Source organism: Amia ocellicauda, chromosome 3, assembly GCF_036373705.1.
Source record: "Amia ocellicauda isolate fAmiCal2 chromosome 3, fAmiCal2.hap1, whole genome shotgun sequence".
Classification (NCBI taxonomy): Eukaryota; Metazoa; Chordata; class Actinopteri; order Amiiformes; family Amiidae; genus Amia; species Amia ocellicauda.
This window is the reverse complement of record NC_089852.1, coordinates 26771578-26787961: the sequence shown is the minus strand read 5'-3', so window position 1 is coordinate 26787961 and position 16384 is coordinate 26771578. Positions and strand designations below refer to the sequence as shown.

General features: G+C 42.8%; 2 protein-coding genes across 11 annotated transcripts in view; one reads left to right on the top strand and one right to left on the bottom strand.

Annotated features, from left to right (window-relative positions):
* The window catches only part of maptb (microtubule-associated protein tau b), a 48933-nt gene extending 42392 nt beyond the window's left edge, over positions 1 to 6541 (top strand). For 7 of the 8 annotated variants that reach the window (XM_066698727.1, XM_066698732.1, XM_066698728.1 and 4 more), the window contains one exon: positions 775 to 6541. In XM_066698727.1, the coding sequence (XP_066554824.1) occupies positions 775 to 990 (216 nt within the window). In that variant the 3' untranslated portion in view covers positions 991 to 6541. The remainder of the gene's footprint in view (positions 1 to 774) is intronic. The other variant, XM_066698729.1, reaches the window with a different exon arrangement.
* Positions 6542 to 7715: 1174 nt separating this feature from the next.
* Positions 7716 to 16384, bottom strand: part of kansl1b (KAT8 regulatory NSL complex subunit 1b) — a 52761-nt gene continuing 44092 nt past the window's right edge. For 2 of the 3 annotated variants that reach the window (XM_066698723.1, XM_066698722.1), the window contains exons 5-15: positions 16265 to 16380; positions 15727 to 15922; positions 15354 to 15519; positions 14666 to 14848; positions 13690 to 13878; positions 13185 to 13342; positions 12849 to 12970; positions 12527 to 12584; positions 12135 to 12262; positions 11605 to 11857; positions 7716 to 11306 (exon numbers count right to left, since the gene is read on the bottom strand). In XM_066698723.1, coding sequence (XP_066554820.1) covers positions 11076 to 11306; positions 11605 to 11857; positions 12135 to 12262; positions 12527 to 12584; positions 12849 to 12970; positions 13185 to 13342; positions 13690 to 13878; positions 14666 to 14848; positions 15354 to 15519; positions 15727 to 15922; positions 16265 to 16380 — 1800 coding nt within the window. In that variant the 3' untranslated portion in view covers positions 7716 to 11075. The remainder of the gene's footprint in view (positions 11307 to 11604; positions 11858 to 12134; positions 12263 to 12526; positions 12585 to 12848; positions 12971 to 13184; positions 13343 to 13689; positions 13879 to 14665; positions 14849 to 15353; positions 15520 to 15726; positions 15923 to 16264; positions 16381 to 16384) is intronic. The other variant, XM_066698724.1, reaches the window with a different exon arrangement.

Genomic DNA, 16384 nt, shown 5'->3' with positions numbered 1-16384 from the left:
TTTTCCAATCATCTTGCCTTTTTTTGAAAGTATTTATTGACTGAGGTTAAGTCTAGCTGTCAGGGGTGGCTGAACAGCATCTGCAAAGGAAACTAAACAAATCTCAGCAAAGAAGATCTGAAATTTGACCAGATCCTTAATTCCTTTAACACTATTGAGTGCTCCTCTCCACTCGGTTTCTAGCAGCAAAATGGTTCTTTTGATGGTCCAGATGCACCTTGGCTTTTAATTAGTAAGAACCTGCCAGGGGTCACTTGTGTGATCTGTACCACTGACCTTTTTTATACTTTCAAATGTGAGTCTACCTGAATGTACCACTAACATACTGTTTCCTAAACAAATCCCATTACCTCTTCCTACCTAAGCAGATCTGTCATCCAGCCAGTCTGGATATTTCCATAATGTTCCTAATGCACTCATTGAAGGGACAGTTCAAGATGTGGGCATGTTTTAGATACAGTGTGGATAAGTGTGTACCATGATGGAAAACTAGGGGACAGCTGGGATCTATACGACAGTTAGACCAGCACACGGGAACTGGCCCCAGGTACTGTCTGGATTAATAACATACATAAGAAAGTTTACAAATGAGAGGAGGCCATTCGTGCTCATTAATAACTGAGTGATCCAAGGATCCTGTCCAGTCTGACTTTAAATGTACATAAATAGGGGGGGAAACAGCCAAATTTCGTGGCATTTAATTTAATGTATATATATTATTCATGCCTATTGTTTTCTTTTTTCCCCTCTATCTTTCATGTCCCTCCCGAGCAGATTGAGTCTCACAAGCTGACCTTCCGTGAGCAAGCCAAAGCCCGCACTGACCACGGCGCCGAGATCGTCTACAAGTCCCCCACCGTCTCCACGGACGGCTCGCCCCGGCGCCTTAGCAATGTCTCCTCCACCGGTAGCATCAACATGATGGATTCGCCGCAGCTCGCCACGCTAGCCGACGAGGTCTCCGCTTCCCTGGCCAAACAGGGCTTGTGATTCCACCCCCTCCTCCCCGCTCCCCCTCTTCCTCTTACAGGCTTCCTACTAGGGGAGGGGCGAACCCACCCTGTACCCATCCCCTTGCCCCTTTGCCCAAAAAGAGGAAGAAGGAAAAAAGAATTAAAAGAAAAAAAGAAAAGAAATGTCACCTCGCCTTCCCTCGTTCCTTTAAAAACCGCAGCTCGCAGGATTTTCTTACTGGTTTATGGGTGTAAACCTGCCTTTCACTTTTCTTTTGCAGTGCAGTTCTTTTTTGGGGCATGATATTTAGATTCAGGTACAAATGAAAAAAAGTGCAGTACGATCATTAAAAAAAAAATGTAGGCCTAGTGCAAAATCCATTGATGGAAATGTTAGTTTGCATCTAATGAAAACCCTGTTTACAGTTTAAAGAAGCAGTTGACTGCGAACTATAGACGCGTCCCCTTTACACACAGCAAGTCCTACCTGAACGCCAGAGTTCCCTGCATGGTATTTATTTACTCTCGTATACATGTATGCCTCATAATGTGACTGAACCCCTTTTTTATTATTATTTATTAATATGCCTAGAAAAAAAACTTTTTTTATGCATTTGAGAGACTTTGTGTTGAAATGCCAAGGAATAAAAAGAAACGCAAAATAACACATTTCCATGATTTGAAAGTCAAGAAAAGGACTTTCCCTGTCCTAATATAGTCCATTCATTTTGTCTTTTTATGTATTCAATTTCATGTCCCAAATATGGAAAGGTTCTGACAAAGTGAGTATTTTTAAATCAAATGCTACCACTAAAAACAAGGAGAAATAGATATGTATAACAATTGCTGTAGAGTAATTGGAGGCTGAACTTTTACACTCGCCTAGCTTTGAAACTATTAAAACAGTTCTAAGCACTTAAGAAGTAGCACTTTGCCATTTCCGATAAACAGGCAGTGGTAGAGATTGATGTTTGGCTCCTGAATTGTGTTATTTTAAATGATTGAAATGTCCGATCCTGAATTGAAAGTGATCTCCCAGCAAGATGTTTAAAAAGAGAAAATAAGATGTGTTCTTATATTGCGGCAGGTAGCCCGGGCTGCTTTTATTAACATATGATGTTTATGAATTGTATCACCTCCCTACAGACGCTGAGTTCTCTTCTCAATTCAGAGTTTGTGTCGGTGGCAAACAGCTATTTGGAGGTCTTTGGAGGTGAAGTGCCAAATAAAGCGGCCGAAGTTTAAATGGTAGTTTTAGTGTCGTACAACTAGCAGTAATCTTAAATTTTGTATATTCTGCAGATTCATGAAGAAATATTTACAGTTTGTTTTATTCCTCTGCGTATTGGAGCAGGGGAGGGGAGTGGGGCTGCTATCCCATGCATAGTCAGAGATAATCGGGTCTCTCGTTTAAAACCGTAGTGTGTATCTATTAAGAAGAGAGAGAGAGAGCTAGATTGCCTTTTGTTTAGATTCGCTGCGTTATAAGGTAACGTATTGTCCAGTCATTTTAGAGTCAAAGACTGGTTCTTGTACCTGTCTGCCAGGTTGTGATTTAGTCTCCCAAGTGTCACCATATAATATCCTCATATGTTTCAATAACAACAACAAAGATACATGTTCTTAATATTCTTTACAGTAGTACAAGACCAGAAGGAGTCAGACTATTAGAAAAAACATATCTCAGCAGCAGATGTTTAATTCACTCAAGCTTACTTCATTTGGGGCACTAGACTTTTTACATGTTCTGAAACTCAGAACATAACAGACCAGTGCACTGAGTCACGCAGTCATTGTTTAACTGCTTTCCTCAAGATGTCACGGGCTCGGATGAGAGCTACCGTTCCCATGACAACCGTGCTCCAAAATAGTCATTTCCAAAATAGTAGACCGGTATTGATTGGTCTGAAACACAGGAGACAATAGGAGATGTTTGAGGACTCAGATTGATAGAAGCTGACATGTGTCATATAAATTCTTCCTAAGTTTAAATACAGTGCACCTGCTTTTACAAAGTGTTGCTCTGGTGTCTCTCTTCTCTTTCTCTAGACACGTTTATAAAAGCAAAAATTGACATAAAAATGTTTTGGTGATCAGGCCTGTTGACTTTTCCTGTAGATGACTAATGATCTGAAGTTGTGCAGGTTTTGGGGAAATTCTTCGGTAGATCTTACTTTGCCAGTATTAGTTTTGGCTGCTACTCATGCAAGCATAAAAAATAAAAAGTTCTTGACTCTGTCTGCATAGAAAATGCATGAGAGCTTGCCAACTGGATGCTACTCTTTCTGCTGACACCATGGCCATCACAAGAGTTAAGCTTTGTTGTGGTGGTGGTTTGCTGGGTTTTCCATTATTTCTACATCACAGCAGTAGTGTTATTTCATGTCCACACCCTTATACTCTACAGCAGGATTAGTCTGTATAGGTTTGCAAAACACCCAGGAAAAGTAAAGATCAGTGAACTCTCTTCACCTGTACAATAACCCTTCCACCCTTATGGAAACAATGTATTGAAATGACGAGGATAAGAATGACAAGGCATTGGACTCCTGCTAATCTACTGCTTTGGGAACCAGTTTTGGGATTTGTTCCAGTTCTGGGAGGGCCCCTGTTTGTCTTTGCTTTGATTTTAATACATTCAGGATCTGGATTGACTAGGGTGACAGTACTTTTAAGGCTAATCTGTGGATTGCATTCTTGCTATTCTGCTGATGAAGATGAAAGCTTTTTGTATTGTTTTCTGGAATCTATAATTAAATCTATATAGCTGTCCAAACCTAAAATAAGTACAACGGCCTTTGGTTTTGCATAGAGCATTTGGGAAGTGAGTAGTCTGTGCTCGTGTGTGTGGGGATGGGCAATTAAAAAATGTGTCTAGTGCTCACATGTGTTACTTACACGACTAATACTAAAAGAACAAGGACTGAAACTTTCCAGGGACTGCCAGGAAAAAACAAGATCTTCCTGGCATGTGCTGGAAAGTTGGGCTGTTTAAAATCTTTAAAATCTGAGCAGAGGCCAATAATTCAATATGAAGTGTACACTGCTGTGCACTGCTGCATACACTTAACAAGTCATAGATGTTAAAATCAAAGACACGTTTCTGTCTGGCATGCAATGTAACGCAGTGCAGATCTCGATGTCTAGGACCAGGGGCAGGTCAGTTTCAAATGAACAGGAAGTTGGTGGCTGGTCAAGTTTGGGGAACGACAGCTTTTATCTTGTATTTTCATAGCCTTCACACTGACGAGTTTGTCACGCTAAGTTCGGGAAGGCCAAGCCTGTGTCTGAGGAAACCTGTCGACAGGAAGCCTGATTGTGTTCCCTTGCTAGTTGTGAACCTTTGAGGGGTTACTGTGATTTGAAAATTCCTCCCTGAGAGCTTGGTGTATTTTCTGACAAGTGCTCGGTCAATGGTACGTCCAAACAGGGAAAAGGGAGAATAGAAACTGAAAAGGCACAACTGTCGCTGAAAACAAACATTTAGCATTTAATGACATTAGAGAAATAAAGGAGTAGGTATCATGGCATATTCTCATCTCTGCTCATTAAGCTACTTAACTCTACCCCCCCATGTGTTGAGGTGCATGCACTGCTGCCACGGATAGACAGGAAAAGTGCACTGCTCCCCCACCCCGCTCCTTCTCTTCAGCTCTGAGGCTAATTGAAGCACTGCATATCAGAGAAGTAAATATTTCTTCATAGAGAAAAGGAACAGGACGAAACAAAAAGCTCAAATGCATAACATTACGCTTATGTCGTGCACCTTTTTCTAATAGTATTCCGTGGATGTGAGATGTTACTGATATGAAAACTTGAGTTTACTGTGCCGCTGGCAAATTCCTTAATTCTGTTTTTTTTCTGTACATGCTCCCCCGACCCACCCCATCCGTTTATTTATTTTTTATTTTTTTGTTTTTTGTAAGGTGATAATACTAAACACAAGCTTTTATATGACTGACAAGCTTGGAGGACGAAAAAAAACTAGGAGAAAAAAAAAAAAATTCCTTGGCGACCTGTTCTTTACCAAAATGAAACCAAGTGTTATACATTGTAATTGTTCACTAATTCAATTTCAAGTTTCTCTATGGAAGAATGAAGGCAGCCAGTCTAGCGTCAGTCGGTACGAATTGTGTGGAATAGCTGGGTGGGGGGGTTGGATTGCCATACCCGACTGAATACATGATCAAAGAATCGTGAAGACATTGCTCTATATAAAGGAGACAGGTCTATCTGACTGGGGATGTGGGGACTGAAAATTCAACTGAATTGAGGATCTGAACCCAAGCTTTTGCTTCTTCTACCTTATCTATTGGACTTGGATTCTTGCTGTGTGCTCAGAACCACTGACCTGTGTAGAAAGATGTTTACTCACTCGTGTCTTAGCAAAGGCAAGGAAAACACCCACACACTCACGCACACAAACACGTGCCTGAAACACTAAACAATGACTCCCTGCTCTGCTTTTCAAGAATGAGTAGGTTTTTTTTTCCTGGAAGGTGATATGTCTGGCATGAAGTCTTGGGTTCAGGTCTGAATAAAGTAACTTAAGGAATTTGTTCAACTCTTTCCATACCATATTGTACATGCGTTCAAGGCAGTGCGAGCAGTTGGCTGTTGGCTTGGATGTTAAGATGAGGTCAGAAGCTGTGAACGAGTAGCATGAATCCCTGGAAAATACCATTGCTTTTTGTGTGCCAGTTTTTGTTGGTGCCAGCTTCTGCATATTACACACGACTGTCGAAAGTCTGCATGCCCGCCGGTTTTTAAAGTTCAGAACTAAACCCGCATCCTATAAAATCTCTGAAGACCCATTCCCTAAAAAACAAATCTCTCAAATCTTCAAATTTTGTCACTTCATGGGACAAAGAAATGGACACCAAAGTATGAAGATAATTTAGAAGTTAAATACATAAAGTACTATCATGCTGTACATATTTGTTTAGAGCTGCAAGGCAATGTCACCTCAGTATCAGGTCCTGACAAACCTCTCTGCATCTGGATGCATCAGTACAGTAGCATGCTACATTAAATTCATATGCATGTATCCAGAAATGTATGTTTTGCTACCAAGCCCTACCAATGCAAGTCTGAGCTACAGGAGTTTCAGCAGTGTGCATACGGTCTCTCCTTAGTCACTCTGATACAAATAGTAGGCAAATGTAAGCCGTTACCTGCTTGTCAGCTGTTTGCAGTGGATGTATGGACGGAGCAAGGACGATGTATTGCTTCACAAAGTCCTTCTCAAGATTGGTGTGGAAAGAGTTGGTTCCGTGAGTTTAGTTTTTTCCCCCTCAATGTTGTAAATTATTCCTAGCTTCCCCTCTCACTGGAGAGGGAGAAGGGTACTGCAGTTTCAACTTCATTGACCCCCATTTCGTTTGTACCCCTCCCCTCCCCAAAACCACCATGTTGTCCCTCGCCCTCCCCCTCCAATTTCTGCTAAGTTTTATTGCAGTTCTACATTCTAGCTTGGCAAATTGTGATTGTCCATATCGTTATTGTGTGTTTTATTAATTATATCTGGTTTACACTGATACTCGTTGCTGTAAACGTGAATTTGGAAATAAAGTCGGTATTAAACAAAACCTTATCAATTATTGTGTGGGTACGCAACTTTTGTTTTTGTTTTCCTTTTCAGCAGTGGGTGAGTGTGTAGGCTACAGCTTTACAGACCAGTGTTCATCTTGTGTGTGAACTTGAAAGTCATTGAAAGAGACATCCATTAACTTGACTCTGATCTCTAACCTCTAAACATTACCCCAACACGTGGCTATAACACAGGACCATAATGTACCCCATAAAACCTCCTTACCTCAGCCCCTCAAATTCAACAGGAATCATCACCAATCCCAGTGATCTGTAAACCCTAACCTTAAAATTGAAGCCCAAGCCTCACCTGCACTTCTATTAAACCTAGCCAAAGCCCAAACATGCGAATCCCTCGGCTGCTGACACAATGTTAAAGGTACAGAGTCTTCTTTAAGAGTCTTTCACTGGAGCCAAAGAAAAGGTACGATCATTCAGCTCTCACCACATTGGACAATGCTGGGAACAGGGAAAGGGCAAAACTAAAACCAAAAGGATCTACTGAAATTCCTGTTGAAAAACACTTGGGGGGGGGAAAAAAGTATGGTAGTTAGAATAATCATCATAATGGAGTTTTAAACTAAAGTTCAGGAGGAGGACAACCCTCGGTCTCACCTCACTCTTGCTCAAGGCACAAACCAATCCAATACACCCTCTCACGCACTTTCATAAATACCACGAAAGGAGCTGCCTTTCCACTGCGTCAGTAGCTTGCTTCACAGCCCTGTTTTTAAAATCAGAAACAACATCCCACCGCCTCTGCAGTCTCCACCTTGGCAGCAGCTCCTCAGCTCCATTCACCATGTGTGGGGGGGGTCCGAAGACCTCGTCCTCGTGGCCAGGCCGTCGCTCCCTCAGCCATGCAGATACAGGCCAAAAACTCCATTACTACATCACCACTGTCTTCCACCTGTCCGATTGGGGGTTGCTTGAATGACTGAAATAACACCGGATACGCAAGACCGGGTTTAAGCATGTACAACATCTGTGGAAGTGTAGAACTGGGAAATACGAGTTTACAAAAGGTTCTTTTCAAGCTGAAATATACACAGAAGGGGAGAGAGATGGATAGAAAGAGACACTTTCAAAGAACTTCACAGAAAAACAGCCTGAATCCCAGATTAGAAGGGAAAGCAGGATTATATATAAAAGAAAATGGCAAAGACGTCACTGTGATGTTTTTCAATTGCTTTTTAAGTATTTTTATTTTTTCATTTTTTAGAAGCACACACTGTGCTTGCCAGTAGGTTTGATAAATCTTTTTAACAAATATCTTTTCTGTATAAAGAAAAGTTTTTCTTTTCTTCTTTCCCTATACAAATCAGAATAGCTAGAGCCCAGGCATCACATACAGAGCCTCAAGAAACAACCACATATTTACAAAATACAACCTCCATACAAACAACCAGGGAGTGGGGGTGAGGTTCTCCCAAACTTTCAACAACTCTGCAAGAGCTAGACTGGTAGTTCGACATGTAGTATGAATAGAAACCCAGACAATACATCACTCTACACATACGTCATACAAAGAAAACCTCCCCACTCTAGCTCAACGGCCTCTAGGACTGAGCTAAACATGATCATAGAAAAGCAAAACAAGAAAAATGTTGACAAAAAAAGCATGGGTAAATCAATGGTCCCTTATCTGCAGAACAAAAGCCTGAATTATTGGTTTCCACCTTCAAAACCCCTAAAACAGCCAACCTACACAGTGAAGAAGTGGTCTGAAAGGGTCACAGTTCACCCAATCCTAATGTGACACTAACGCCAAGTCATCCTAAGGCATTTCCCCCCTCGCCATCCCCATTTCTGTCCACTTCTACAGAAGCAATGTGGTTTGACATCTGGCAACATCAGATGGGTCACAGGCTGAGGTAAGAAACACGTGAAAGCTCTGCAGGGGATGTAATTGTGAAATATTAAAAAATAAAACTCCCTTTGGGTGATCCTCAGGTTGTTCCTCCTGGTGTGGTGCCCCGGGTGGGTCGAAGGTCATAGGTTTAAAAAAAAAAAAAAAAAAAAAAAAAAAAAAAATCGGGAGCTTCTTGTTTAATCCTTATTCAAGTCTGTCACACAAGAAACGGACACAACAGAGGTGGTCAGCTATAGGCACATAAAGTAACAGTCTTTTTGTTTATTTTTGAATCCTTCTGAGATTAAAGCTGAGTGTCAAACCTCCACTGCTTTCCATTAGACCCAGAATCCTACCGACTTTCACACCGTAATGAACTGACAAGCCACCCAATAGAGGAGCAAAAAGAAACGACAAATGAAAATGGAAGAAAAAAAACTTCTCAAATAAAAAAACTAAAATAAAACAGAACTCCTGGAAGTTTGTGAACCCCCTTTTCTTCTGCAAGTATTGTACAAGTTATAAAAACAAAAAATGAGATTTGTTTTCTATACACGCTAAAATGACTATTAGATGAGAGGTTATATATACACACACACACACACACTGCTAGCTTTGTACGACAGGAAACACCATTGGAAATAAGGGGACTCAACCCACAGTGCAATCCTGGTGGGTGACAAGCCGATGCTGCAGACAGACCAGTTGGAAGTTTTGTGGCGGTTTTGTGGGGAAAAAAACATGGAAACTTTTCAAAAGTGAAAATACAATCCAACGTTTTTTATTTTAGATTTTTGTTGGTTTTTGTTTCAGTTTACAGTGGAGTGATTGATGCCAAAAAAAACAAGAAAAAAAAAAACTAAACAAAACCCAGAACTCAGGTAGTTTTAACATGAATGGTTTTAATTGTACTATTTACAAAACAATTTTGCCATCTGATTCTGTTATAACTGCTGCAACAATTAAACTGGTACATTGAAACCTGTCTTGTTTAACTACAAAAACAGAATACAGTGATACAAGATCGGATGAAAATCACAATTTATGCATAAAATATAACCTACTATTTATATTTATATATATATATATATATATATATATATATGTATATATATTTAACAAAAATCTGGATTGCATAGCAATTTGCAACTCAAAATTGGAATAGTGCTTCAATTTCTCTGCTAATCAGTGACATCAACACAATGTATAGGGTGACCAGGGGAAGAAAATAAAAATAAAATAAAAGCTAAGCCAAGTAGTCTCCTGCAATCTAACAGATTGCAATAAATAGCAAAATATGAACAAAAAAAGCTTTTGAGTGACCTAAATCTTCCCTTAATATGCAACCTGAGGTCTGGGTGCTGTTTTATACGGAACCTCTACAGATGAAATGTTTGTTTCCTTTTAATGAGAACAGCTTTGTTTGTTCCAAGTCTAAACACCAGTCCCATCTCTGGCTAACACAACACGAGGATGGGTCTCAGACCTAAACACGAGATCTCCCTCACAGCCATGCACAGTATAAGGATGGTCATTTTCATTGCTTTGTGTGGTTTTTATTCCCTGCTGTAGTAAGATGCCACTATGCATCAGACACAGTCTTCACAATGCAAAATGCACAACCACCACCACCTTTTCCTGTTTCTTTGAGGTTAACTTCAAGCCGAACCAACATGACAACTCTACAGAAACCACAAGCATGTAAATTACCGCCTCGGTACTATACTGCACACGGCCATTACAACCTGGAATCAAAGTATGATGGAAAACGCTGATCGAACGACGAGCTGCAGTGTTTTCCTGGTCAGGCCTCCAATACCACATGACAGTGCCTCACACCACTGCGTGACTCATCACCAAATAAAGAATGTGACATGAAATGCCAGTAAAAGATCTCTGCACAGCATACCCTGGGTTCAACAGAAAGATTTACTTTATTTGTAGGGGGGACAAAAAAAAAAAAAAAAAAAAAAACAAACCAGGAACTGCTGCACATACAGACAGCTAGATGCCGAAGTAAACATTGCATAATTTTGAGCAGAAAAACAGCTGTGGCTTCAGGAATCCAGATGAAGGTACAGAGTCCCTCACTGGGCATTCAGTGTCAATACTCATTGCAAACGCACGTGCTCCAACACTGGTGGTTTCAATATGAGGTACATCCAAGACAGAAGGACGTCCATTATAAATATTGAAGTTCTCTTAAAAGGAAACAACATGGCAAATGTACTTCACGTGGATAAGAGGGCAGGTTTTTTTTATTTTTTATTTGTATTTTTGTCACTCCACTTTAAACTTACATGGGGTCACAGACATCAACTAATCAAGAGAAAACACCCCCTGTCCAGAAGAGCTTCCAAGGCCCTTAGAAACGTCTGCTACATTGTGTGCTATAAGTGTACATCTAACATATCAGAGAAGGACGCGGAACCCATGTCTTCATTGAGCCTTCAACCTAGTTGTAATGTTTTTAGTTTTTTTCATGTTTTTTTTTTCTATTTAGTTTTTTTTGTTGTATTTTTTTTGTTTTTTGTTTTGTTTTTCCTGTGACAAAAAAACAAGGATTAAAAACGGGTTTTCTAAATTCTGTATGTTCACTAAAAACTGTGAAAAAATTTGACTGATGTTTGAATATCAAACAACAATCTTTTTAATGCCGAAAAAAGTCCATCTGCTTTCATTCATCGGTGGGCCGGCCGGAGCGCCACGGGGGGTGGGCGGGCCTTTCCATCCTCCGAGAGGGGCGAGGCAGGACCGTTCTCCGACTCCGACCTGCTGCTGGACTTGCTGCCCGAGATCCTGCGGATTCCGCGCATCATCCTCTCCGCAGCCTCGCCCAGGTCTTCCGGCTCTGGCTCTGGCTCCGGGGCGCACGGCAGAGGGAAGTTCCTCCTCTCCCACGGCTGAACCAGCTGGAGTTTTTTTTCCCCAATATTAAAAAGAAAGAAAGAAAGCAAACAAAATTGATGGTTATTTCGAATCATTGTGAACAATACACGTTTGTGTTTGAGGTGTTGTGCTTGTTTGTGGAGAAAGGGTTTTGAAAAACAGATCTGCTTTAAAAGATATCTGGTTGCAGCCAGCAGGAAAAGGGGGCCCAACTGGTGCCTAGTCTGAAGGGTGAGCGTGTGAGCGAGGGGGCAGAGCAAAAACCCAGTCCCTTGAAACTGCCACCCGGGCCAGTGCACGCCACAGCTGGGTTTTCCTTACCAGTTCCTCGAAGGTGAAGTCCGGGGTGGAGCAGCGCGTGTCGTCACCGGGCTGGGGGCGGTGGGAGTCTCGGGAGCCGGGGGTGTGGGGGTTGGACAGCACGTCGGGGCTGGCGGGGCTGTGGGGTGAGGGCATGTGGCCATAGTCCTGCAGGGACTGGAAGTGCCCCCCATCGGGAGAGGCGGGCTGGGGTGTGGAGGGGTTGGTGCCACCTAGCAGGGGTGTCGTCCGGCCATCTGATGACTTGTAAGACCTGGGAAGATAGAGTGGGGTACAAAATCTAACCAATGCAACGGCTACACAAAGAGGGGGGAAAAAAAAAAAAAAAAAAAAAAACAAAGCTCTCCGCATACAGCAACAGCTCACACCAGTGACTTTAAAAACCCATGGCCTGGACATGCTCTGGCACTGTACAAGCACACTTAACACAAATTCACTGCAAGGGAGAACTTAACCCATTCCAAAAAGTCTCTCTCGCGAATTGATAACATCAGATGAGGGTTGGCATACGACTCATGTCAATAACTTACTCATAACCCACACACCTGCTCCCTCGTCTCTTGGCGGGGGCGCTGGCGGTCCAGGTCCAGCGAGAACGCTCCAGGTCTTCACATTTCAAGTGTAACTGAGCAAACGCTGCGTCCGACAGGTCTTCGATCTGCACAGGTGCAGGAACACAGCAGAAACCACACTAAACAATAAACTCTTTGCAATGAGTTTCCATACCTTGTCTCTACTGCTTTATCACTGTCTGCATGTCTCTGCTATAAGCTTTCCACTTAATCATACAATAAAAAAAGAATTGGTATGCGAGCACAAAGCAGCAACCTTCACTCCTTATATGGACAGTTGAATTGAAACTAACAAAGATCTTTTATATCAGTGTGAAAAAACAATCAAACCCAAAATATGTGCAACATACCTCCATTACGTCATCCTCCTCGGCTATTGGCTGTGCACAGATATCCACTTCTCGCCAACTACAAAAGGGAATTTGAACCACATAACTCATCTTTTCAAATCTGTGTGTAATCAGGAAGGGGGGCGATGACAACATGCAGGGCTAATAATACTGGCACAATAAATCTGCGAATACAATCACTCTGAATTAAAAGCAGATCCACTTCTAACTGTGAACGGTCGTATGTGACTACAACTGAGAAGCTGTTATGGCATTATTAGATGCAGAGAGTCCAAATTGCCAGCAATGTGAAAAGCGGATGGTGGTCCACCCCAGTTCCTACCTGGGCGTCAGGATTTCTTTGTACTGAAGTTTCTCGACGCGTGTTGTGGCGGCGACAGACATCGGGATAACGATGTTGTTGATGTCAAACGAACTCTCCCCCCTTCGCCTTCGAACTGGTTGCTGGGAGAAAAGAAAACAAGATTCATACACGCTCACATATACTAATCGGTTCTTTCCTGGAGTGAACTCAAACAGAGGAGAGAGACTGCAGTGTTGGGGGGGACACTACAGCGGTCAGAATGGGAGATGTTCTTGTGGGAGTTGTCTCCGACCACTCAGAAGTCCTCTTTCACACAGAGACCAGGTGGGGGGCCGGCAGAGTGTGGGGTCTTACCGGGGTGCCGCTGGCACTTTGGCTGTTGAGGGCGAAGGGGGTGGAGCTCTCTGAGGAGGTGGACAGCTGTCTCATCAGTGGGCTGTGAGCGGGGGTGTGAAGGTTGGCGAGAGAGGAGGAACAGGGGCTTCCCGTGTCCATGTAGAGTTTGGGGGTAGCTGGAGGGAGGCAGGAGAGAGATTAACTCAAATGTACTTTTACAGTGCAGTGAAGGACCCAGGACTTGTGGCTAAGATAATGTGTGTATTAAAAATAATAATAAAAAATATACTGTTTTGGCCTTTGTTTCAGCCCCTGTCCTTGTACAGTGGGTCTTATTTATTCATGGTCATTATGGTGAGAAGCAGCCACTCGCCATCTCCAGTGCTGTGTGTGAAGTATCCCTGGGACAAAAACGTCACTTAAGGCTGACTCGTGGCCTTCAGCGGGGACAGGCCTGTTTACGTTGAAAGAGCCGTGTCCCTGATGCATTTACAGAGAGGCTGTGACGAGGCCAGGTACTCACGCTCTGCCCTCTCGGTGGAGTGATCTCGCTGCCTTTTCCTGCTGTGGCTCTTATCATAGGAGGTGGGCGTGAGGACCGGAGTCCTCTCTTGCTTGCAGACCGGGGTCCTCTCAAGCTTCGAAGCACTCAGCAAGTCATCTATCTGTTGTCGGTGAATCTTTTCTGGGCGTACTTTGTGGTGTGAGTGTCCTGCAGGAGAGAGGGAGGGTTGAGCTTCTGCTGTGAAGTTTGACACAATGGTTGCGGCATTTATGCACCACAAGCTTCCCTAATGAAACCTTAGATTTACAAATTATTTTTGAATTGCAAATATGAAAAATGTGTTTTGGAATGGGGTGGGAGGATGGTTCTTAATCAAATGTGGTAGAAGTACACTACTCAAAGTTTTTAATCTTTATTCTGTAGTGCAATACTGCACTCACAACCTGATCTTGCCCTGACTGTTGTGCCGATATCAGTACAACCTAGACCTGACCCTGCGCCTAACCATCGCCATCTTTGTACTGTTGTCACAGGAAAATGAATGCTTTCAAAATATAGGAATTGAGACTAACAAGATGAAGATTAATGAAACACCAGATAAATGGAGGTTTTCCACGTAAGAAAATTAACCTCTGATTTAAATCGCATTCAGTTTGTACTCCTCAACTGCATTGCAGTGCCAAAAGGAGATACATTTCACTATAACCCACTGTATAACATCAGTAGATTACCTAGCCTACTTTAAGGCCAAACAACAGCCTGAACTCGAAACCCACACAACATTAAAAAAAAAAAAAAAACTGAGAGGCTCAATGAAATCTAGACCCATTCAGTCAGTAGAAAAGCAACCCTAACCATGGTCTTAGTAGAAATGTAATCCACAACTTGATGAAAGCCTAGGTCTGCTGGGGAATTTTTATACTTCATACCAGTCATATAGACAGAGACAGTCAAGTCAGATGTAAGGTTGCCAGGAAAGGGTCAGGATACTTACTGGCTGCTGCAAGAAGGGAGTTTGTTAGTTTGTGTTTGTCTTTGGATGTGGAGTCAGGCAGTCGGCCTGACAGGGAGATTTTGTGTTTAAGGGAGAGCTTCTTCAGGGGTTTCACTTTCTCTAGGGGCTTGTTCTGCCAATGCGACTTCATCACCCTCTGGAAGTGCAGGTTCATGGAAACATCTGGACAAGAGAGAGCAGAAGGTGGAGTCCACATTAGCCACTGTAGTCATGGACTTTATTTTACATTAATTGATTTATGAAGGAAAAAAAAAAAAAAAAAACGGGAAATCAAATGATTCTGCTGCACTCATATCCTGTTTACTTAATGATTAGGTTATGGAAGTGACTTGGTGGTCCAGTGACAGCAGTCCAAGCTTTGATTTGAACGAGCCAAACTTCTCCCTTGTTCCACTAGGTGGCGACCTTTGCCAAAAATGTAAACAATTTACAAAAGTACACTTCCCTTTACTGTTCCTCCAGTTACAATCCCATTAAGGAGTAGCCAACAGTTCATTTTAATTCTGTTTGGATTATCTGAAGTGTTTTCTGAAGACTCTACAATGAAACGTATTAGTGAGCGCTTTATCACTTGTGCTTTGGTCATTATTTTTAATTCTACCAAAGTACACAAACACATCAGGACTTAATACTCATCACTTAAGTGACTACAGAAGTGGATGATTACCGTCAGAGAAAGAGAGGATGGGGTGAACGCAGGGGTCGAACTGGGATAGCCTCTCCAGAAGGGGGCTCTCGTACTGGAAGTCGCAGCAGGGCTGCGCCCGGCCGCCACAGATCACACACAGGGGGTTCACATCACAGCTGCAGCGAGCCCCTGAGCTGCGATGAACCTGGGCACCACACAGGAACACACACAAATATAATCAAATGTAATCAAAATTAAAACAGACTTGAAAACTATTTACTGGTTTAGGATTATTATATATTGCTGCAATCTTAAGGGTTACAACAGCAGCCATTCCACTACAGCCCAAGGAAATCACTACACAAACTACTTGGGTGAGGAACACTCCCGAGTCCTGGTCCGGCACACTCACCTTGCGGTTCAGGGTGGCGACAGTGCTGGGACGTACGAGGCGGCGCTTCTTGCAGCTGAGGATGGGGCGTGTGCGGGCCGCCACACAAGTGTTGTCTGGGGGCGAGGACAGTGGGGTCAGGCGCTGCTTCTTGTTCAGCAGCTCCTCTGTGTCTGAGTCGTCCGGCGACCCCGAGTCCGGCTGGCCATGGTGAAGACTAGAGAACAGGAAATGCCGGCCACAAAAATTTGAGAGGAAAAAATAAAAGTCCAGTCTGTCTTCCCACACTCATATGGGCAGTTCATTTTATTTTTCTTATATATATCTCCAAGAGAGATGCATATCGAATTAAATGCGTGTCACACTTCATACAGAGAGACGGTGGTGGCACCCTTCTTGCAGTTTAAAGTAACGAGCAGGGCCCCCCTTGTTGTGTACCTTTGTCCCAAAGAGGACAAAGGTAGACAACAATCCTGAAGGATTTTACTTCACAAAATATTTGTTCGATTTTGTTTACACACACAGTACGAAAGCCCACTTCCAGGACTGGCTGCAGTACCTGCTGATGACTCCGTTGACAGGTCTTGCTGACCCACAGCCCTTCCAGGAGAGCCCGTCGGCGGCGGGGCTGTGAGGGGATGCCATGCTGTCCACTGCCTCTAAACTGTGGCAGTCCTGC